Raw genomic sequence first — 25,838 nt, 5'->3', positions numbered from 1 at the left:
CAGTCTCCTCGGCTATTGGGCACAATCCTGGATGGGTCGCCACTCCGACACAGTATACCAGCATGCTGGTACATTATACCAGAATTTTTTCCTCAAAACGGTATGTTCATTTAATGAGCGAAGATGCGTTGTCCAATCTTCAAATGTACATGAGGCCTCAAAAACAATCTGAGCTACATGCAGAGAAAAATATGGTGGTGATTTCAGGATGGCTGGAGGGAGTGGCCTGTAGAATGGGCGGTGCTTATGACCCACTGACAGACAGAAGGACAGACCCACAGACACGAACTCAGCTATATATATATATATATATATATATATATATATATATATATATATATATATATATATATATATATATATATATATATATATGATAATTCTCTATATTCATTCATATGCTTGCTTTTTCTTTTCTTTTATATCTATATTCCTCTCTTTCATTATCTATCTCTCTCAGGAGAAATGAATTCTTGCAGAATTTTTTTCCGTGAGGCTCACTTGGCTGCATCTGGATGGGTTTGAGGGTTGTGGATTAGCGGTTGAAACCCGAATCCTATCCACGTTCCTCCTGATGACACCATCTTTGCTCATAATTATTCGGGTTCCTTCTTTGTCTTTCATTTCAATATGACAAAAAATGTCAGCTTTGTGCCTTCACTGTACTTTCAAATTCTTAACAGGGATTAACACTCTTTTGTCAACTCTCAGTTGATAAAACCTTTCATTTAAATGTACAAAAGTCCAGGTCAGCTCGATACAGTGAAAAGTTAATGAGAGAAGCAGATTCCAGGAATAGGAATAGGGAAACCATGACATACTGATGTCTATAGTCATATTTCAGGAAAGATTAGAAGATGACTCTAGAGATTCAGGGAGATAATTCCATCGGCAGGGGATGAGGCAGCAAAAAGAGGTCAGCAGTTACCCCTGATTTGGGGAGAGCAACAAGTTATGGATTTCTGGCTGAGTGCAAAGAGAGATTAATGACAGGAGGACAGTTTGGAAAAGATCGAATATGAGGGTTAAAATGTGCTAGTAGGTATCATAGCCACATTGCTCAAGATACCTGTCGAAAAAGGCAGTATTCTGGAACTGCCATTCACCTCCACCTTATTCTCCATATCGGATGTATACACCTGTGGAACATTCACACATTATAACTGCAGTATTAGGAAATGTAATACCAAAAAATGCATTCCTTGCTGTTATGTCTTATTAATCAAGAGGAAAGCAGTTTTCCGATATTCAGATAAATGAACAGCAGAGGCATTCCTTAAAATCATTGCGAATTCACTCCCACCCTGCCTTCCCCTCCCAACGGGGAGGTATTGGACGAAGCTATCATATTAATTGTTGTTAACATCAACTTTCCACCTAAGTTTGCTCTTTATGGCCTGGAGAGGGTCCCAGGTAGTTGTTTAGGATGGCAGTGATGTGCTGCTGTTGTTAAATCACCTCGCGACAATGGTGCAGAGGATATCAAGTCAGAATAATTGCATATACAAAAGGCAAACTTAGGCTCATTGGAGAACTTGACAAAACGGGAATTAAAGGTTGGCAGCAATGGAATGGAAGAACACAGGTGGACATGGAACACAAAAATAAAAAAATTTTTTTGCATAATTCTTGAAGACTTGCTGGAGTATTGTGTCTAGTGCCTTGGAAGAGGAGTTCTTACAGTGGAAAAATGCAATCGATAAGATGTGATCATCGTCTCGAAGGGCAGAGAATCACCCAAGGAGAAGTTTGATATCTTGCAATTTAAAACACGAGAAAGTGAGAGCTCATAAAATGTCACCACAGCAAAACTTTCCTAATTTATTCAAAATAACTGATCATACATAAATCCTGGTCTATACAGAGTGCTGGTGCTGCCAAAGCAATTTCCATGACGAGGGTTACAATCCTGGAAAGGTCACCACTCCAATACAGGAAGTTAGGTCAATAATTTGGAATTTGTTTAGGGTACCGGCAATTGCTTGCCTACTCTTTGCGAAGAACACCATGGGATCTTTAACACCCATCAACTAATGCGAGCAGGTGGGTCGCCCAGTTTAACATCCATTGGAGGGACGGCACATACATTGATGAATCATCTTGCCTGTGAAACATCAGGATGACAGGTTATAGCTGGGTCGGGATTCGAACACATGCTTGGCACCTTAGAGGCCAGTGCGTGTACTTCGAAATCGAGGCCATCCTGTCAGCCCTCAAAATAACATCAAACGCGAATAATAAAATGTACAATTTGACAAGGGAAGTTTCAAATATTTCATGAACAAGCATGTATGCAAACAAGCAAAAATAGCCAACATATAGTAGCACAGTGAGATATTGTGTTCCACCTGTTAAGCCTCACCATGGGACACAAAGAACCAACAAGATAAAGAAATGGCATCAATGCAAACTCGAATCTTACCACTTCAAAATTGTCTGTCAGGAGAGTGACACCGTAGATACAGGATTCTCGTTTTCCACAAATGCGTATGTCGACGATCACATCAAGCTTTTGAAATCCCGCATCAGACTGCAATTAGAGTGTCAGGGCTGTTCAACCTCATGTACTTACAAGCACACATCAACAAATACATTCCCTATTCCAGCCCACCTTTTCGTTTTATGAATATTTTATCACACAAATCAAATCACAAGAATACACCAGGACGTTAGATGACAGAGGAGGTTATTTGGGCAATCAAGCAGACCGATGCAACACTAACAGTCCACAACATGGCAATGCAATCTAACAGGTTCACAAATTCAAATCACGAATGGAGAAGGAAAAGAGTTGTGGACGGGAGGGGGGGGGTGTTGGAGGAGTGCGGATGAGAACAATGGAGCAATACACACACTGTATGTATTTATATATATATATATACATATATATATATATATACATATATATATATATATATATAGATATATATATATATATATATATATATATCCTCCTCTTCTTCTTCTTCTTTCGGCTGCTCCCGTTAGGGGTCGCCACAGCGGATCATCCGTATGATCCGCATAGTGATTTGGCACATGTTTTACACCGGATGCCGTCCTGACGCAACCCTGGTCGCCTTTTACGACACATGGGTATGGTACACCTATTTTAACCGGGGTATACACTGGCCCAGTATACTGGTACTCATTTCGCCGACCTCGGAAGGATGACAGGCTGAGTCAACCCCCTGGTGTATTAATTCAGTGGCCCAACGGGGCTTGAACTCAGGACCTTTTGGATCCCAAGCCGCTGCCCTAACCACTGCGCCAACACCAGGATATATATATATATATATATATATATATATATATATATATATATATATATATATATATATATATATATACATATATACATATATATATATATACATATATACATATATATATACATATATACATATATATATACATATATACATATATATATATATATATACATATATATATATATATATATATATATATATATATATATATATATATATATATACATATATATAAAACGATGGAAATAAATAAATAAATTTATTTATTTCCATCGTTATATATATATATATATATATATATATATATATATATATATATATATATATATATATATATATATATATATATATATATATATATATATATATATATATATATATATATATATATATATATATACATATATACGAGCCGAAGCCCCATCACAGATGGATTCCGTTCATTCAACCACCCTCACCAGCTCACCCACACTTGAGGGACATGGACTGGACAGGGCGTGCTTGCGCCCACCTCCTCATCCCACGCCGCTGCCCCATTCCCCCCCCCCACCTTCAATTTGCTACCCCCCGCCCAAAAATTTAATTACCCACGCCCCACCTCTTCACTCCCCGACCCCAGTCTCTTGATTCACCGCCCCACTTGCCCCCGTCCCCCTGTCCACCCCTCACACTCAACCCCGCCTTATTCACCTCATCCCCCACCCCATTCCCCCCGTTTCCTGCTTTGAATTTGCTTACCCCCGCCCAAAAATTTGCTTTCCTTGCCCCCCGCCTCTTCACTCCTTGCCCCCGTCTCTTCATCCCCCGCCCCCGCCTCTTCACTTCTCGCCCCCATCTCAACGAAAAGTGTATATTCTGCTTCAGAGTTGAAAGTTGACTGTTGCCACTATGTGCGATGCACTCTTACAGGTACGAAGTTTCTTTCAGTCCAGGTCACAGTACCAAGAAAAACGTGACGCGACCGCGAGGAGGAGCACAAAATTGGTCGTTCAGTATTAATATATAGATGGAAGATACAATGTTTCTTGTTGCATTTTTTTGTGTCAAATTCACATTCTGAGGTAGTCAGCAAGTGCAAAAGATGGTTTTACATTGCAGACGCTATTTTTGAGGAGTGTAATTACACCTCTCAGCGGTAACGGTCTGTCGACGGCAGACGTAATGATGTCACCGAATGACAGATGATGTCATGACGTCCTGACGCCTCTCAGCGGTGACATCACACGTCGCCATGTAAACGAATGTAAAACGAAGTGTTTATTCTGCTTCAGATTTGAAAGTTGACTATTGCCACTATGTGCGATGCACTCTTACAGGTACGAAGTCTCTTTCAGTCCAGGTCACAGTACCGAGAAAAACGTGATGCGACCGCTAGGAGCACAAAATTGGCCCTTCAGTATTAACATATATATATATATATATATATATATATATATATATATATATATATATATATATATATATATAGTATATATAGTATATATATATAGTATATATAGTGTATATATATAGTATATATATATAGTATATATATATATATAGTATATATATATATATATATATACTATATATATATATATATATATAGTATATATATATATATATATATATATATATATATATATATATATATATATATATATATATATATATATATATATATATATATATATATATATATATATATATATATATATATATATATATATATATATATATATATATATATATAGAATATACATATATATATATATATATATCCATACATACATATATATATATATATATATATATATATATATATATATATATGTATGTATATATATATATATTGTTGTGGTTACCAGATTCGCAAACCACCATTCAGGTCCCTTAGGTGAGGTATCTCGGTAAGTGCATGTGTAGTTAGGCCCAAACCCGTTGTCTAGTGGGAATACATGTCATTTATACGTGCTGCGACTCTTCAGGATAGCCGTTTTTCTTTTACTATCTTTATTTTGGACCAACCGCCATGATCACAACCACAACAACAACCACCAACCACAACGCCGCTTCACCACAACCGCCACGACCTTTACCGTCACAACTCGCCACCATCGCATCACCGTCATCTCGCGCCACTCATGGGCACCGATGCTGGACTCGTGTAGGGCGCACGTTGAACAGCGTGTACAAAATCACGGATTTTGTGCTTCAAAAACGGATCAAAAACGACACGCCCACTTTTTGCCGTCCAATCGGTGAGCGAGGGGCGATTTGGCCCCGCCTCCAGAACGATCGATATATGCAAATTTGTGGATCAAAAAGCCTTCACGCCCACTTTTTCTCGGGCCAATGGGGAGCGAGGTGAAAGGTCAAAGGGAGGGGGTCAAAGGCGAAGTTACGGGGGGATAAAAGGACGGTGTTCGTCAGTCAGAAGAGAGTCGCAAACGAGAACGAGAGGGAGTCGAGAACGAGAAGGAGTCGGAACGGAGGGGACGAGTGTGGAAGACTGGAGCCCGAAGCCTGCAGTGGCTGGAGAAGCTGAAGAGAGTCGGACGAGGGGGTGCTCACGTCGGTGCCAGGAGCTGCACGCCCGAGGGAGGCCGGCAGCGCGACCTGGCCGAGGTGGAGACGCACACCAGGGATAATAAAGATCCTCTATACCCCGAGCATCAGCAACCCCCTCCTGTTTCCCCCCGCGCTGAGATAGTGCGACCAAGGGGGCCCCTTTTCCCACCCCCCTGCCTGACACTGTCCACGAGGCCCGCGGAGAGAGGCGCCATCGCCGCTCCGCGTCTCATCACCAGACGGGTAGGCCCGACCCGGTCTCGGCCTCAGGCCTGCCTCATTCTTGAGGGTATTTCTTTTCCTTGGTTTTGGGTATGTGTTGTCGGCGCCGTCTGTGAAGTAGAATTGTATAAGTGTTGCCGTGTGCTCGGTAGTCGGTATTAGCTCTGCACTGTGTTTTCACTTTTATGTTTGCTTTTTGTGTAAATGGAATTGTGTTTTCCTTTTTTGTGTGCATTTGGTGGAATTGTATTTGTGTGCTTCCCGTGTGCCGCGAATAAATGTGCTTTATTGTTGAACTGTTTCCCGCTTCGCTTCGTCTTTTTCCTCCATTGAATCCCCATCTTGCTTCACGTAAAGGGTTGGTAGTGGGCTGAATACGCCCGATAATTAATCGAACCGTCGAGGTCGACGATAACACCGCTCGGTTATTCTGATAGTACGGAACGGGTCGCTTAAGTGGCCCGTGTCCAAAGTCGACCTGCGGCGAGGTGCAATCGCCCGGTCTACCCTCCGCGTGGGTACTTAGGTAGTTCGAATTTGGCGAGCAACCCTATCCCACGTGGGGGCTGATTGGCTCGATCGCGGTGAGACCGAAAGGTCCACCCGTGACTGGTTCCCGGCGTTAGTCCGAGAGGGTCACGACTGGATTGTCCGTCCGGTGGGCGACGTGCCGCGATTCGAGTTACGTGGCCGTTCGCACGCCGGCGGGCGCGAAGACCGCAACACTATATATATATATATATGTATATATATATATATATATATATATATATATATATATATATATATATATATATATATATATATATATATATATATATATATACAAAACATGTAATATATTTTTTTTTAATTCCCCCCAAAATGTGTTTTTATATTTGAATTTAGTTTTCCATTTTAACATTAAAAATATTTTTTTGTAGAGAGGAACACTCTTGTCAGGCAGAGATGTCAAAAAGCCACGAGCCAAGTTTCGAGCAAGTCTCAGGTCACAGTTTGTTACTTCATCTTGTGTAAAGTCTGACATTTATTTCTACGACGATGTACACTCCCCACTCCCACACCCAGCTCCTTCGAAGCTTTCAGTTTTTCTTTTGTAAGAGTTTCTTTCTGTATCCATCTTGACCACCCCACACATCTTTCCCAACCCCCATTCCTCCCCACATGCATTATTTGTCCAAGTCCCTCTCTATTTCTCCTTCAACCTTGCTGGTTGTACCCCCCCCTCTCTGATGTTTTTGTTCTGTTGTATTCTGATCTGTTCAGTGTTGCCGCTTTTCCACGAGTCTTGACTTTGTGTTAACAAAAAAATACAAAAAAAAATTACTGTTCAAGGAAAAAAAAATCCTTCCTTCTTGTGATTTTCAAGATTGCTGTATTACAGCAATGAGCAATCTCAAAGCTCCATTCTCTAAAAACATGTCATCGACACAAAATAGAGACAGACAGAAAGATACTCAAGCTTGTAAATGCAGGTAGATTGACAAAGAAAAATTACCTTTACAAACCAGTACAAGCAGTTTCCAGTGAAGGAATACTCATAATCATCGAAGGTGGTCACAAGCGATCCTCCTTCCAATTTGCAATTCTTAGGACAAGACCTTTGGTCACATTTCCATGTGCCCTTCGTGCACACACTGCATCAGTTGTCGTCAGTATGGTTTTCGAGAAATTTGAGATTAAATTCTCAAACACTTTGAAAAATGAGATTCGGGAGTGGGGTTGGCTGATGGGGGTTACAAAGTGGACTTCATTTCTCAATCTAAGTATTATACAGTCTTTGCATCCAATAGAAACAAGTTCATTTCCAACAACAAGCATTCTTGCTGATATGAAATATCCTGAAATTCTATGTTGACAATAACTTACCAGCTCTGACAGTGCAACTCAATTGTCTGATTCACGTTGTAGACTTCACCTTTGTGTCTACAGGAGCATTGGCTTTTCTTGACACATCCCCTTTTTTGAATGTCATCATACACGGTTCCTATGGTCATACGCAAAACATCAGATACATCGTCATATGGGGAAAAAACATACAAATGCATTAAATGCATATCGGTGTGAAGTCCTTGGTGGTTTGGGTGGCATTTTGTAAATTAGATTATGGATTACAAAACTTTTTTTATATAGCGAATCAAGGCTCATGGAAAAGTTAGAACACAGAACGGATCAGGATGAAACATAGCAAAAGGAACCTGAAAAGCAGAACAAGAAGGGGGAAATATTTTATCCAAGTGATAAAATAGATGGATGGACAAGCAAGGGATGTGGGTAATGACGAGGGCTCGGGAAGAACACTGCTAGACCACACCCACATCTGTCGCTTGACTCCACCCACCATGGGGCCCAAACAAAATGATGTGGCTGCAATCTTGGCTTTCTGGTGGGCCTAACACATTCGGCCTATCGGCCTCCACTGATTATTATACACTGTCTGGTGTTGTTGCGTCAGATTTCCATTGGCTTTGTTTGAGTCGAGTGTTAATTACGATGAGGGACCCCAAAAATTGATTCATGTATTGAATAAAAATGATTAGTGAGGTTTAATCAAGCCCATATGCGCCTCGCTAAAAAGATAATGAATGGGCCTCATATTAGGGTTAAACAACCCATGACCGTGTGATGAATCAGCTTGTTCTGATATAACCATTGGTGGAGGGTGACATGGATAAATGTGTGCTTCCCTTGATTTTTTCAATGGTTATTTTTAATAGTTATTTCCCCAACTGGCAGGGTGAAAATGAGGGATTAGGGGGAAGGGGCCATGGTCCCCTTCCTGAAGTGGTATGGTCATGGGGAGCACAACCCCATGAGAAATTTCTGTCCTGATGCATTGTACCATATTTGGTCTGCATTGCTCAGATAGTTACGGAGAAGAATATGTTTTAGTAAAAATGAGGGATTTGGGGAGTGGACCTGTGGCTCTCTTTCCAGGGGAGATACGGCCATGAAGAGCAAAACACAACTTAAGGTTACGGCATGGTTCCGATGCCTGGTGGTGAGTTTAGTCTGGATCTGTCTGGCAGTTTCTGAGATTTAAAAAATAAAATACCAATATTTGGGGCAAAACCCCCCTTTTACACCCTTTATAAGTGGCGCATCGAGATTTGGAGCATACCCCACGATACCTTGCTGTCCTGATGCATCGTACCAAATTTGGTCCATATCGGTCAAGTAGTTTGTGAGGAGATGTTTTAGTCAAATGTTAACGGACGTACATACATATACGGACAGACGGATGGCCAGACACCCGGACCTATGAGCTTATTTCAGAGAAATAACCTAAAAACAAAATAAATTACCTAATTGTGTGACTCCTTCCTCACCTCTCCCCAAGCATTATGTTCATTATTTTTCGTTATCCCTTCACTTCCCTCTCCTCCCAAAACTTTTTTCCTTTTGCTACTCCTCTTCTTCCCTCCCTTTCTTCCTTAACCTCCGGCCTTCCCTTCCGTTTCTCAATCAATTATGTTTGATACAACTCTTCACCTGGCCCCATTTTCATAATATTTAGGGGGCTCATATGACGTTTTTTTTGCTAAAAGCTAGCAAGGTCAAGATTGAAAAATAAATAAACTGATATATACCCTCGGTAGTAAATTGCTATGGAGTAAGTCGATTCAAAACACATTTTTTTCCCCTCTCTTTCTGAGTTTTGTCTTTTTACAGTGGTAATGAAGGAAGTATACGAAAGGTATAAATATTCAAGTCCTGAGGCTTTGATGTTTTTTTGCATTGAGGCTTGTTGAGTCCAGCAAAAGGTATTGCAATGGTTCCTATATTACAGTCCAGGACTTGAAAACTTGAAGCAAAGAGTTGACATGCATTCTCACCTTCTGGACAGACGCACCCTGATACGGGTGGTTCTACACAGATATTTGAAGATTTGGGGTTGGAACAAGTTTCCTGGCAAGAAGCATCTGATGAGCTGTATTGTTGGCCTTCAGGGCAGCTGACAGCTGTGAGTACAGCAAACAGTTGAAATTAATATTTTAGTGCACTAATAAGTTAATGCCCTACCATTGATGAGTTGAGCACCATTGCCACTGCCCTAAAAATTTCATGCAAGTGATGGCGGAGGAGGAATGGCATCTTATCACACCTTTCCTCTATTTTACAATTTACCTTCTAAGAATCTAAGTGTCGGACCACTCACAGCAATATTGTGGAGGCAGGCTGTTCACGAAATACCCTTGATGAGCACAGGAGCGATTTGCTTCTGCAATAGTGTCACAGAGAGCACAACTCGAGTTCTGCAGGCACTCTTTGTAGACTTGCAGATCATCCTTCAAATTGCAGGCATCTTCCAACAGCCTCGGCTCCAATGTTTTCCTGACATCCTTTAGAGGACATGTCTTGTTAAGCAAATCAACAAGGAAATCCCCCTGCAGGCACAAACACACCAAATTGTGACTGATTAGAAATTGTCAGGAATCACCATTTTAACAAACTCGTGTGGCACCAACGACTTGATGCTGGAAATTTATTTTCAGACTATTCTACATCTCCTTCTTCGATCTTCTTCGAAGGCGGCCGCTTCCCACGCTGCGTTTTAAAAGCTGTTCATTGGTTATTTTACATTTTCATTTGACTTTTATTGATGAAATATAATCTCCTTCCTCAAGTGAATTTAAGTTGATAAACTGTTCGATTGAATCAATATGGTGTGATGTAGCACAGACATGATGAGCTGAATGGCCGCCTCCTGCGTCAAAGTTCCTTTAGTGTTTCGTTGTGTGTATCCGATGGACCCGAATAGTCATGTGAGCCTGCGTTATAAGAGCTCCGTCCTCAGGGCATTACAAACTACCATTCGGAGGTGCGTGACAATACTTCCTGGTGTAAGTAGCTGTATAATCCGATGTTTAAACAGATTTTTATATGATTTTCTCATTCTCTTCATACCTTTGTGATGTTACACTTTGTTTCTTCGTCAGCCAACATGTCTTCACATTTATTTGCATCATTCACTGTATGATGTGCAACATAGTCCAAATCTAGAGGAAGATCACAAAGAGTTGTCTCGATCAGTTCCCACTCAAGTGTGTGTGTGTGTGTGTGTGTGTGTGTGTGTGTGTGTGTGTGTGTGTGTGTGTGTGTGTGTGTGTGTGTGTGTGTGTGTGTGTGTGTGTGTGTGTGTGTGTAAAATATAAAAACATAGAGGAATGAAATCTCAAAAAATACAACAAACAAGACAGGAATGACTCCACATTATGACGACTTCCATGATACGACATCACAATCCTCTTATGGATTACCATCACGACATCTTTTGGCATTTTACTTTTGTTGTGGGATGTTCACAAAATTGTTGTCCAACAGGTCTTTCCCTCTGTGCACACGGGATCTTCAACCTTAACAGAATCATCTGAACATCTCCTTTGACCTCCGTTGGGATAAGTACATTTCTGGTGTTGCTTCCAAGTGAGTTGATTGTCTTTATCGAGCGCAGAGGTATTTACCTCCTGATACTGTTTTGTACCTGTATAAGACAACTATACGTCCCCTCATGGAGTACTGTTGCCGCATTTGGGCTGGAACACCAAGCAGCCACTTATCTTCACTCGATAGGCTCCAGATACGCATCGTTAACCTGGTTGGTGCGGAGATGGGTTCAACTCTTCATCCAATCTCTCACCGTAGGTCAGTTGCCACTCTTAGTTTGTTCTACAGATATTTTCATGGCAAACGTTCTGCTGGACTTCGTAACTTGGTTGCTCCTGTACAATTGCTTGGACACGAGACTCAGTTTGCCATCTCTGCACACCCATGCACTCAAACTGATCCAAAGTGCAGAGTGAAAGGCTATGTGGATAGTTTTATCCCTCGTGCTGTCTCGCTTTGGAATACACTACCTGTAACGTGCTTCCCATTATCCTACGATCGACCCAGCTTTCAGAGGAATGTCAATACCAACTTCCTACACTTTTGAGGTGACATTGCATTTCACCTGACTACTTCTTCCTGTGCCTTGGATGTTTTCTTGGTATTTATCTCTTTCTTTTATTTTATTTTGCTTTATCTTTATGTTTATCTAACCTTCCCTCAGCCCCTTACCCCAGAGTGGCTTTTTGCCTCGTTTGAGGCAATTTCCATTGAAAAAAAAAGTTATGGCAGGAATTGTTAATTTGTTCAGGGTGCCGATGATAGCTCGCCGACTCTTCATGAAGGATACCATGGGATCTTAACCATCCACCGACAAATGCTGGCAGATGGGACACCGAGCTTAACATCCATCCAAGACACAGCACAGATTTATTAATCAGTCTGCCTGCGAAACACCAGGATAATAGTTTATAGCTGGGATGGGATTCAAACTAATGTTAGACAGCTTAGATGCTGGTATGCATATCTCTTGGCCATCCTGCTAACCCTCTCAATATATCTTCTTCTTCTTCTCCTCCTCTTCTCTTCATAAGGGGTGAGGTTCAATGGCACCAAGCTTATGCCCTGCCTCGACCATGATACTCCTTCACCTCCCTCTGTCCTCGGCCAACTCCCTCCACTTTCCAAGCACCCCAAACTTACTGATATCCCTCCTCACACAACCCTCCCATCTCAACCATGGTCTACCTCTTTTCCTTACTCACTCACATACCTTGCTCACTCAACTTATCTGCTCTCTTTGCTATTCTCTCTTCCCCCCATTTGCACCAAGTGTCCAGCCTATCGTAGCCAGCATTTCACCAATCTACCAGACAAGCTCATCTGCACTTCAATCTCCTCCCTCAGTTCATCCATCCTCCTTCTCTCCAACCTCTTCACTCCTGCAATTTTCCTGACCCAGTTCTCATAAACCTGCAGCCTCTGTTGTTGTCTGTCAGTGCCAACTTTTCCAAACCGTACAGGCAGGCCGGCATTACACATGACATCAGAACCTTCCCTTTATATTTCCCTCATATCTTTCTGTCTGCCATTAATCCCTCCACCCTCATCCACACATTCACACCCATCTGAATCGCTCTCTGCACTTCTGCTTCTGCTTTACCTTCCCTGGTTACTGTGTCCCCAGATACTCAAATCTATTTCCCTGTCTGATGTCCTTCCCCTCCAACCTGGTATCCATATATTTTGTCTGCTGCCCGACCCACATCACCTCAGTCTTCTCCACACTCATCTTCAGCCCATGTTTCCCAAATGATTTTTTCCACTCCCCTAGTACTTCCTGCATCTCCTGCCCACAACAGCCAGATCGTCCACAGACATCCTCACCATACTACCCCTCATGTTCACCTTCTTGCTTACCATGATAAACATGAGTGGGCTGAGAGTGCTTCCCAACCTCAAATGGATGTTCACACTGAACTCATCAGACATCCCAGGACCAACCATAACTCTTCCCTTTGTCCCCTTGTACATCCCTTCCACCAACCTAACTTCTGCTTCCAGCACGAACATCCACCTCAGTGTCGCCATCACCATCTCTCTCAGGACAGTGTTGTCGGCCTTTTCCAGGTCCACAAATCCCAAAGCCATTTCACCTTACATCTCCAACCTCTTCTCCACCAGCTGTCTCAGCATGAACATCCCATCGATCACCCCTACCCTTTCTAAGCCCCTGCTGCTCTTCTCTGATCGCCATCTCCACACTCTTCCTTATCCTCCCATCAAGAATCCTCTCCAGCACCTTCATTACATGACTTAGAAGCGTAAATCGCCTGTACTTCTCCGGATCTTGAGCATCACCCTTCCCCTTCCATACCACACAATTAACCCTGTCCTCAAATCCTCCGGAATGGAACCCTCTCTTATAATGCATTCAGCAGCCTCTTCGTCCAACTGACTTCGACTTCTCCCAATGCAAGTATTGTCCCTGTGCCCACCTCATCAATGCCTGGCGCTCTTCCTTCACTTCTCCAACCTCTTCAATGCTGTCTACTTCCCCTCCTCTGTGATCCCCACCAATGGCATTCTCCCCCCTACACAACATGGTTACTCCAGCTCACCACTACCCCCTCCATGGTTCAACAGCTCCCCCAAATATCCTTCTCAAACCTTCAATTCTGCCCCCCTAGTGGGGCAGATAACAGCAATTTTTGAGAGGAATCGTGCAAATGATGATATAAGCATCAAATTTGGCACATTTGTTCTCCAGGGGATTCTTATCAAATCTGCCTGATTGGCCATTTGAAAATCCAAATTTTGAAAACTTTGAAAAAAAAAAAAACAATACTTCAAAAAAGTCAAGATCACGAATCAATGTTGGATGCTGGCTGAGATTGGTGAATGTTTCAGAAACATCATCAAAGACATTCCAAGTCTGCCATGCAGTTTTCTTCCCTTTACCGCGGAAGGCAGACACGACGTCACATCCAGTGAACGCATGGCAGTATGGGATCCCTCGAGCTTTCTCAGGCCCTATTGCAGAAACTACATCATGGATTGGAATCCATCGCGCCTTGGCTCCTTGGCCAAAGGCAATCCACATGTTCTCAAGACCTAGTTCCTGTAAGGATGGCAGTACAGATATTGCTATGACTAGTACGTCTGTGTCATTAGCCTTAATGATAATGGACTTGCTACCATCCGTCGTTGCATCCCTGGCGTGTACAAATATTCGAGTGTCAGCTTCTTCATGACAACATGGAGACACAGCATCCAGTGACTTCCTTGTGTTGCTAATGGCATCTTCTCCTTTTGTGACAATGACTGTGCTTGTCGTCTGTGCTTCACACATCTTTTCCGCAAGGAAGTGAAACAGCTCAGTCTTGTTGCTGTCATCTCGAAGAAAGCTTCTCCAGTTAATCGGGGTCTTACTGGTTCCTGTCACTCTTCTTCTGATTCCTTGCCCCCTTTACGACCTTGCCTCGGACTTCAGACTTGACTTCTTGCACACATCAAACACTACGTCCACCCTCTCGTACTTGGCACCATAGGATTCCACCTTTGGGATGATGTCTTCGTCAGCATAGTCATCAAATATCTTTGAAGTGCGTGGAGGTCGGGCATTGATAAGTGCTGAGCCATCAATGATAACTGCATGTCCCCTTGGTTCTCTGTCTGGGATGTTTACTTGCGCTTCAAGAATTTCAGCCAGCTGTGACTTCAAATTTTTTTGAAGTTTTTTTTTTTCTTCAAATTTTTCTAAATTTGGATTTTCAAATGGCCAATCGGGCAGATTTTATCAGAAATCCCTGCAGAACAGAAATGCCAAATTTGATGCTTGTATCATAATTTGCATGATTTTTCTACTATCTATTACACTAACCCCCTCTGTCACTAGCCTCCCGCCACCATCCTTAATCACCCCCCCACTCCCCCCCCACAATTCATGTCCTTACTATCCTCATCTCTGTCATGAGCCTGTTTATAAATCACCTTCTTCTCACCATCCTCTTCCAACTTGTTGTACACCTCCTCCTCCATATCATTCCTCACATTTTCCACAGCTCCACTTGCTGCTTTCTTCTTTGCCCAAAAGGGGCATCAATCCTGCATCTGATTTTCTCTCTCTCTGTCCTTGATCTTCTCTATCCTCTTCCAAACCTCCTTTTCACCAACTGCATTCGCTACTTCATCCGTCTACCCAACCTGGTTTCTATCCGTCGATGATGTACGCTTTCCTGATGTCCTTTCACACAAAACTTCTGAAATCCCCAGGAATACCTTGCCATACTTCTTCCATCCTCCAAAACTTCTGCTTCTTCGCTAATTTGCTCACATCTGGTCCTGATCCCCTCATTGTACTCCATGAGGACGGTTTCCCAACATCGTTTTAACCTTATCTCTCAATGGTGAAGAATCACGTTAAAAATTCTAGTCGTCAGATCTGGATCCGGATCTTCAACAAAATATAATCAATTCGTTCTTGTCACACACCCAACCTGTCCACCAAATTTCATCTGGATCCGTCCACAACATTTGGAGATATACTGTGCAAAGACAAACAAACAAAGAAACAGACAGAGATGGGTGAGAACATAACCTCCTTCACCTTCAGTGGTGGAAGTAACAAGAACACCTAAGGAACAGCTTTGTTCAAATCTGCATTTTACAGTGACACTCTTGGACACATGTTTTTTTTACCTTAATGACAATATCAGCAAGATAAAGATCAGCTTTAAAATGCAAAACATTCGATCAAACTCCACTGATTACATCTTGGGTTGTGCAAGTCACATATTTCCTGGAGGCATCCCTTACGCAATGTGTATACAAACTCTAACATCATTAAGAGGGTGGTGAATGAGACACTAGCTTTGCTTACCTTGTCAGGAACGTTGCGTGTAAGAAACCGGCTTAGCTTTTACCTTTTATAGAGGGTTATGTAGAAGAGATTAACTGAGCTTAGTTTACCCTGTTGGGATGATATTGTGTAATAGATGAGCTCATGCTTACATGGTCAAGAGCATTGTGTGTAAAATGCTACCTTACCTGTTTTGAAGGAAGCGAACTCATCATCAGGGACGTTATTGTAGTTTCCACATAAACCACACATCTTATTCCGGTAACTGGTGCAAAGTTGAATCTATGGAAAATATATTGGAAATAAACTTGACAGAAAATTACAGAATTTTCTGAAACTTAAAAGTACATCCAGGTGAAAAATATACCTCACACAAACGACATGGAATATTACAGCAGTTTAGTGAAGTGAAATCAGCTCTTGATTTACATCTCTTCATGAAGAGACAATTATAATTATATATAATTAGAAGACAATTATAGGTAAGCTATATTCTCTTTTGTGATGCATTCCTGACATCTAAATGCAATAACTTAAGAATGGTGTAACAATATTGTGGGTTGTCTTGTTGGGACAATTATTTTTGTCCTTTTTTTCTCAAGGGGCTATGTTGCTCCATATTGTCTAAGTTATAACTGTTTCTTTTTCTGAGATGTTGCACACACAAATAGACGACTTTCAACATGATGTAATCCACCCCAGAATGCTTGGTGCATATGCGCAGAAACGCCTTGCAACAATGGTCATCGGGGCAGGGAATGTATATCGTACATGCGAGATTAAGATTGTGAACTAAAATAGCTCACAAAGCTTCTAAAATAAGCCAAAAATACTTGGAGAAGTACCTGAGAGAAAGTGGTGTGCCTCTGTACAACGAAACATTTGGAGAACTTTCTGATCAACTCGCCAACAAAGTTCATATCGTGAAGTCCTCACTGCAAAAATTCCCGACAATGTGGGACCATGCATACCTGTGGACGGGCTGTGGACCGGCATATTCTATCCGACCTCCCCGATCGTCCCTGTCAGTGAGTGGACTTTGACTTTGAACCTTGTGGGATTAGCTCATGTGAACATGACAAGCTTGGTGATTAATTTAATGGATGGCTGCAATTGAAAAGACGATTCTGTCATTACTAACATTCAGGCAACTTCACAGAGGAGGACACCACTTCTGGTTTGGGTGATTCTTAACACCGATGGGAAGGTCATATCTGGGGGCTTGTCAGCGCACAGGGTAAGTTTAAAATTATATTTACTATTAATCATATTTGGGAGGAGGGGTGGGAATGGGAGCTGTATGGGCTGTGAAGGCCATTTTATATCTAATATCTAAAGCTCTTTCGAACCACTCACTGACTCACTCACTGATTGATATTAAAGATTGGTACCTTCCGGGTAACATAGAAAGCTGATATTTTGTGTGCCGATGGAAATCGAAGCTGGTACACCGGGAAAAAGAAATCACAGAATCGTCGGACAACATCCATAAATGAAAATACAAATGAATGAAAAAATAAATGAAAAAAAAATAACAAAAAATAAATGAAAAAAATGCAGGTGAGTGACCCGAGACAATGTGGAGCATGGTAATTTTGTGTGCTGACGGACATCAAAGCCGATACACCAGAGTAGGGTGAGTATACCGATTCTGGCTCACTTTTCCCCATGTAAGTGAATGGGGGATTTTCAGCGATTCATATTTTTTTTCCCTAAAAAATAAACCCCCTTTTTAGCCCAAGGTATATTTATTTGTCTCCCCTTTTAACCTTGGGGCACTCTATTCAAATAACCAATGCAACAAGATAAAGATTTGTTCAAGTAGCAAAGTAGTAATGTGATTTGTTAAAGGTGATTCTGAAGAAATATCTGAAACATGTAAGCCGAGGGACACTCTTTTTCAAATATGCAATGCATATTGTTTAGCTCACTCATTGAACTGATAAAGATTTGTTCATTCTCAAATTCCTTCAATAGTTTCATTTTCTTTGCACAATAATCCCCATCTAAAATATTTAAAAATAAAAGATTTGAATCTTTATATTTTTCAAGATACCCCTTTGGTGTCATTATGAAATGATATACTTCTCTTAATGATCTCATCTGACCACCTCTTGAGCCTCAGATTATTTTTTGCATAAGCCACGCCCACTTTTCATAAACCCCGCCCACTTTCCGCGAGATATTTTCATAAGCCACGCCCACTTTTCCTAACCCCCGCCTGCTCTTACATCATTTCCAGTTCATCTCTGACTCAAAGAAATCACGAGGAAATTCTACAATGTTATGGTTTTGAAAATTTTCCGAACGAAGGCTTGCCTGGGCTTGCCCAGGTTATTTCCAAAGGAAACCACCCCCACCAGTCTTTCTCTATAAAAGGTTCAACCCAGACTCCATTAAAAAAAAAAAATTGGACAATGGAGTGCTGTACTGTCCTTGAGTGGGATGAGCTTGCTTGCAGTTCGAATATTTGTATGGAACTAAACCTTCAAGTTGATGAACTGGATTCAAACCTCTTATCTGTTGAGGTAAGATTTTTATTTTCCTTTTTTCAGTTCCTTTTAAACATCGACTCATATAATAATTAAATAACTTAATTAATACACTATTATTTTCTCTCACAGGAAATTGTATCTGAAATAAAATATGAAAATACTGCTTTTGCTACAACTTGGGGCGAAATTGTTGGCTTGGTTGAAGACCTCTGAGCGACCAAGACCCACAGAACGAGCTCGACCTTGATGGCCCAACCAAAGAGTTATACCTTGGAGACCAGCAAAATCCTGAAAAAGAGTTTTACAGCAATAGTACTCATTGCGAGTTATCAAGACAATACCCACTGAACGAGTTATACCTTGATGAGCCAGAATACAAGTTTTACCTTGGAGACTCAAATTTTGAAAAAAATCAGTAAATGAGTTATCCTTGGTGGTTTTAAATATGAAACCTACCTCGGAGACCTCACCAATTCTGAAAAAATCAGAAAATGAGTTCTGCCTTGATGGTTTAAATAACTACCTTGGAGACTCAGGAAAAGGGTTCTGCCAAGATGGTTCTAATTATGGGACCGACCTTGGAAACTCACAAATTTTGAAAAAATCAGGAAATGAGTTATCCCTTAGAGACTTTGTAAGTTGGTTTTATTTTGGAGACTTGAAATGTGGGTTCTGGCTTGATAACTCACAATGTGATACATATCTTGGAAACTCAACAGGAATGTGGTTATACCTTGAAGACTTGGAAAGTTGGGTTTATTTTGGAGACTTGAAATGCAATCACTCTTTGGAATCTAAACCTATCGATGTAGTTCTTTGTCGGATGGTGCTTGATGGGAGCAAGATCAAGAAAGTTCTGGGAAGAAAGTGCAGGCTTACTCCCCCTTTCTACGTCATCAAACCTGAAAGCTTTAAAAGACAGAATTGGAAGAAGAGAAAAAAACATAAAAAATACGTTGTTAGTTCTGGGAAGAAAGTGCAGGCTTGCTCCCCCTTTCTACGTCATCAAACCTGAAAGCCTTAAAAGACAGAATTGGAAGAAGAGAAAAAAAAAACGTAAAAGATATATATCTATATATATATATATATATATATATATTTATGTATATATATATATATATATATATATATATATATATATATATATATATATATATATATATATTTAAATCTCATTTTGAAAAAGACATTGTGTTGGGCGAGGATTGAGTTGGGGTTGAGATTTTGAATGTGAGGGTTGGGGTTGAGATTTTGAATGTGAGGGTTGGGACACACACACACACACACACACACACACACACACACACACACACACACACACACACACACACACACACACACACACACACACACACACACACACACACACACCAACAAACAAAGTTAAGCCTTGACTATTCAGTTGAGAATTCTGTGTTTGGGGTTCACAGATGTAAGAACGTCCCCCTTGACACATTATATACTGTTATACACCTCGGACTTGGCCCTCGAGTGTCCACAATGGTGTATAGTAGGAGGGAGTGAAGCGCCAACCCATTGCTCCCATTGCACACACACACATGCACACGCACGCACATACACAAACACACACACACACACACATCAACAAACAAAAGTTATGCCTTGACTATTCAGTTGAGGATTCTGTGTTTGGGGTTCACAGATCTAAGAACGTCCCCCCTTGACACACATTATATACTGTTATACACCTCGGACTTGGCCCTCGAGTGTCCACAATGGTGTATAGTAGGAGGGAGTGAAGCGCCAACCCATTGCTCCCATTGCACACACACACACATGCACACGCACGCACATACACAAACACACACACACACACACATCAACAAACAAAAGTTATGCCTTGACTATTCAGTTGAGGATTCTGTGTTTGGGGTTCACAGATCTAAGAACGTCCCCCCTTGACACACATTATATACTGTTATACACCTCGGACTTGGCCCTCGAGTGTCCACAATGGTGTATAGTAGGAGGGAGTGAAGCGCCAACCCATTGCTCCCATTGCACACACACACATGCACACGCACGCACATACACAAACACACACACACACACATCAACAAACAAAAGTTATGCCTTGACTATTCAGTTGAGGATTCTGTGTTTGGGGTTCACAGATGTAAGAACGTCCCCCTTGACACATTATATACTGTTATACACCTCGGACTTGGCCCTCGAGTGTCCACAATGGTGTATAGTAGGAGGGAGTGAAGCGCCAACCCATTGCTCCCATTGCACACACACACATGCACACGCACGCACATACACAAACACACACACACACACATCAACAAACAAAAGTTATGCCTTGACTATTCAGTTGAGGATTCTGTGTTTGGGGTTCACAGATCTAAGAACGTCCCCCCTTGACACACATTATATACAGTTATACACCTCGGACTTGGCCCTCGAGTGTCCACAACGGTGTATAGTAGGAGGGAGTGAAGCGCCAACCCATTGCTCCCATTGCACACACACACACACACACACACACATGCACACGCACGCACACACACAAACACACACACACACACACACACACACACACACACACATCAACAAACAAAAGTTACGCCTTGACTATTCAGTTGAGGATTCTGTGTTTGGGGTTCACAGATCTAAGAACGCCCCCCCTTGACACACATTATATACTGTTATACACCTCGGACTTGGCCCTCTAGTGTCCACAAAGGTGTATAGTAGGAGGGAGTGAAGGGACAACCCATTGCTCCCATGGGTATTATCTGCTTAGTTTTGTCTTTTGTAATTCCTGTGAATAAAATGAACCTAAAATCTCTTCCCCTTCCAAATCATATATCTTATAAGTCCAAGGAACCGTATCTATTAGATCAACAATTTTAAAAACTTTGTTCGTCCATCGTTTAATATAACCTTTTTCAAAATGAGATTTCCACCTATATATTCTTACGATATCACCAACTTTGAACTTAGGTTTTCTGACATTAATTTCCTTTTCATATTTTAATTTTGTAAATGCTTCTGATGGTTTCATATTTGTTGACGTGTGAATCGTGTCATTATACTTAAAAAACAATATCCTGAATAAAAGATGACCATTGTTGTGAACCAAGTTGTGTGAATTTTTTATATAGTCTCTCTTTTAAGATACGATTAAAACGTTCAACAACGGCCTTCCCTTCATTAAAGGTGCTGTATAATGTAATACTCTTATCTTTTAGAAAATTCATAAATGTCTTGTTATAAAACTCTCTACCCTCATCAGTCCACAATTTTTAAGGTTTTCTCTTACTTTTATTAAATATCTGTTGAAAGGCTAACATAAGAGTATTACCTGTTTTGTTTTTTAAAGGGACAACCCATGCGTATCTACTTTTCAAATCAATAACGGTTAAAGAATACTTGTACCCCTTATCATTATTGAGTTCAATTAAATCAGCGGACCAGATATAATCTACTTCCTTGGAAAAAACCTTCCTTCTCTGAAACTTTGTGAATATTGGTTTATGTAATTCATCAGCTAATTGCTCTTCAATCTTCATGACATCATTAGAGCCTATAAGTTTTTTGAATTTCCAAGTCCAAGTTTCAATTTAGCACTGATCATCTTCTTCACGATGAACCAATCAACTTTTTCTCTCAAGATTGGATTTTGTATCAGAGACAAATTATACAACATTTCTCTATCGGCTTCATGCTTTTCTTCCAACGTTGTGGTATTCCCATAATCAATATCGTGCCTCATGCACACTTCATCAACCCGATTGATGGGTTTGCTCCATGGTTTAGGATTGTCTGCCTCATCTAATCTTTTATCCAAGTTTGTGCCTGGACCACAGAAAGAATACCCTGGTAGATGTAATTCCCCCGGTATTCCAGTAGTTGTAAATTTACTTAATGATAAAAACTTTTATATATCTCCTCCGAGTTTGTGTTTGGAGATAGATTGATTGTTTTTTGAACCACACACTGAACATATACCTTTTTGTATAACCCTGTTATTTTTACTTTTAAAATACGAGATATTTTTGGTATTAGTTTTCTTTTTACATTTGAGACAATAACTCATTTATTTATGATAAAAATTCCGACAGAGTGCAAAAACATTTTTAGTTTCCAACATGCACATTTGAATCTTAATTTTTAAAACATAAAGAATCATTAGAAATTCCTTCACTCTCTCCTCCATTTATTTCAGAAAAAATAAAAAACTTTAATTAACATCAATATCCTCTCCATGAAAACGATGTCAACGGTCTTGTCGAAAATACTGATAATAGACTTGTCAATTCTTTGTTTTCCTCCTCGATGGGTTGAGTTATTTTCTGTAATACCACCAATCTTTTTCTAATCTCACTGGTTTCCATATTTTCATATTTATTCAGTCTCGCTCTTTCCTCCTTCTCCTCCTTCTCTCTCTTCTCTCTCTCCTTCTCTCTCTTCTCTCTCTCCTCCTTCTCTTTCTTCTCCCTTTCCTCTTTCTTCTCCCTCTCCTCCTTTTCTCTCTCTTCAACTTCCTCGTCCCTTACTATACTTGAATCGCTTACACCCCATAGAATATCATACATATATTCATCAGGATTTCTTGTTATTCCTGTATCCAAAATAATTTTTTTACAACAGGGAACCAATAAAATTTCTTCTGAATTTCTAAAAGAGCCTTACGTTTTCTTAACTTTATAATTTTTTTCATTATTTAACATTCTAATTAAATCTAAAGTTGTCAGTTTATCAACATCAGCATAATGCCAATCTTTTATTGAAAATACCTCATTCTTATGTTGCAGAACATATTTATTAAAATACCGAATACCCTTTTCTTGAAGGTATGCTTGGACACAGAAATGATAATTTTCTTGAAGCCTTCTTGCCATCATTTATGTATTAGAAATATATGTTAGAATAATATTATGACACGAAACACCTCCCCATATTTCCATAGTTAAATCATTTTGTATTTCCTTACTTATTATATATAATCCTGTTTTTTCTATTTTCATGATATAAACTAGGGCAAAACCATTATAATATTTACCCTTATTAAATTCTTTTATTTGTTGTTTACTAATCGTGGCTCCACAAAACTCATTCTCAGCACCAAGTGGATAATATTCTTCCTTACGAGACTGATTTAATTGTTCCAGGTCTTCAAGGTCAATTTTAAATGACCAATTATACCCTAAATCATTCATATCATACCCCCATTGTTCTATTCTCATACAAACGATACGCCCTTCTTTATAAAAAAAAATATTTTAATTCGAACTGTGAATTCTGTATGACCTGGAGATAAAATCAACACTTCTGCATCTTTGGAATACACGGACTCTTTATTTAAGTATATATGTTGTGATAAATCACTTAATCTCACCAAGTCATTCGCCTCAGTTAGGGTTGGATAATTTTTTAATTTATAAGCATTTTTCATATTAATATTTTTGGTTATATTATATTTATGTCGTTCAGCCTGTGCCTTTGTGTAATAATTTGATAAATCAATATCGAGTTCTTGGGATACACCAAAGATAGAACCATCTTTACCAACATAAGTCATTTATATTAGATTAAAAATAATGTCATAAAAAATTATTTTTGTTGAGTTGAAATAACACTTATCGACATAATTGACCACAACACTTGCAATTTAATTCTTGGACTTGAAATGTTTGATAAACACCATTCTGTAAGAATTTGATGACTTCAACAGGTGGTGGAAGACCAAAACTATCAAAATAATATTTGTCTTGATTATTAAAAATACAAACCCAATGAGAACCGTTCCCATTATTATCTTCTAAGTTCATAATAATATTCTTTGTATGTTTAGGCACGTTTGTTAATTCGTCTCTCATACAAATAACCACATTATGAATTTTTAATTTCTTACAATATTTGACAAGTTGTAAAATTGATGTTGTATTCTTTCCAAATTCTTTGAACCACTCATCAATGCTCATTTATTTATTAGAAAGATATAATCCATTACCCCCTTTTAGTTAATTTTACACCTGCTTGTGCGATGAAAGAAGGCATATCTCGAACTAACAATCTCACTTTATCAGGCAGACCTTCAAGTTTTTCAGCAAAATCGACAATTACACCACTTCCACTAATTTGTTTCTCCAACTCTTTGTTATGTCTTTCCAATTATTTTTGAGCCCGGAGTTGAGCCTTCCTTTCGTTGACAGTTTTCACCGCTGTTGAAATACCACCCGTCAATGCTCCAACCGCACTTAAGCCAGCAAATAAAGGAATTAGAAATGGGAGAAATCCTCCACTCGTCTCTCTTATTGAATATTTCTTCAAAAATGGTTTTGTCATTTTAATTTTAAGTGAGCCAGTATCATTCAAGATTTTAACCTGTTCTCTTGTGAGCAAAACATCAATTCTTACTGTTCCTTTTCTCTGAATTGTATTAACGTTAATCGTACAAGGCTTTTGATTTTGAACACAAGACGATAGTTTATGAAGATTGATTTGATTAACATATACCCCAGTTGGTACTTTGCCACTCATTTATTTAACAAAAAATGTGAGACTAATCATAACACCATGATCTGTATTAATCTGCAATTCTATTTCTTCCAATAGCAAACAATATGTATCAACTTCTTCACTCTCTCCTCTTTCAATGTACAGGGAAGTATCCACTCGATTAGACTTTATAGTTTCATTTTGAGCGCTCAGGTCAAACGCATAGATTGTATACAAACTTTTAAATGCTGTCATATCCAAAATAGGTTCTTTATTTCCATTACTTTCGCACACCTTTTGGTAAGACTTGTATACTTCAGCAAAATCATTTTTTTCCCAATTAATTTCCAATCTATCTCGTTGTTAAAATTTTCCATCAAGAGAAACACGAAGTTGTTTCACCTTAGCATTATCACTCAATGCATTATTCTTATTAGTCGCAGTATCACCATCTGGCTTTTTAAAAATGATCCACAGATATCGTGGCTTTCCTTCCAGAACACCCAAATTCCACATGTAAGTGGTTTGGTTGAGTTTAACGTGTTGACATCTTCGTTTGAGGTATGATACACCGAGTGGTTTCTTTGAGTTAAGTCTTCTATTCAACATCTCTTCTGTTTTAAGATTAGGAGTATATTCACT

General features: G+C 39.9%; 1 protein-coding gene across 1 annotated transcript in view; it reads right to left on the bottom strand.

Annotated features, from left to right (window-relative positions):
- Positions 1-25,838, bottom strand: part of LOC147030736 (mucin-2-like) — a 229,299-nt gene that overhangs the window by 128,379 nt on the left and 75,082 nt on the right. Inside the window, exons 6-13 of the mRNA XM_085872197.1 lie at positions 16,419-16,512; positions 10,950-11,041; positions 10,201-10,429; positions 9,878-10,003; positions 7,911-8,028; positions 7,540-7,678; positions 2,423-2,530; positions 1,070-1,139 (exon numbers count right to left, since the gene is read on the bottom strand). Coding sequence (XP_085728323.1) covers positions 1,070-1,139; positions 2,423-2,530; positions 7,540-7,678; positions 7,911-8,028; positions 9,878-10,003; positions 10,201-10,429; positions 10,950-11,041; positions 16,419-16,512 — 976 coding nt within the window. The remainder of the gene's footprint in view (positions 1-1,069; positions 1,140-2,422; positions 2,531-7,539; positions 7,679-7,910; positions 8,029-9,877; positions 10,004-10,200; positions 10,430-10,949; positions 11,042-16,418; positions 16,513-25,838) is intronic.

Source organism: Eptatretus burgeri, chromosome 3 (assembly GCF_056783735.1).
Source record: "Eptatretus burgeri isolate ZD-2024b chromosome 3, Ebu_testis_v1, whole genome shotgun sequence".
NCBI lineage: Eukaryota > Metazoa > Chordata > Myxini > Myxiniformes > Myxinidae > Eptatretus > Eptatretus burgeri.
This window is presented reverse-complemented; position numbering and strand designations above follow the sequence as displayed.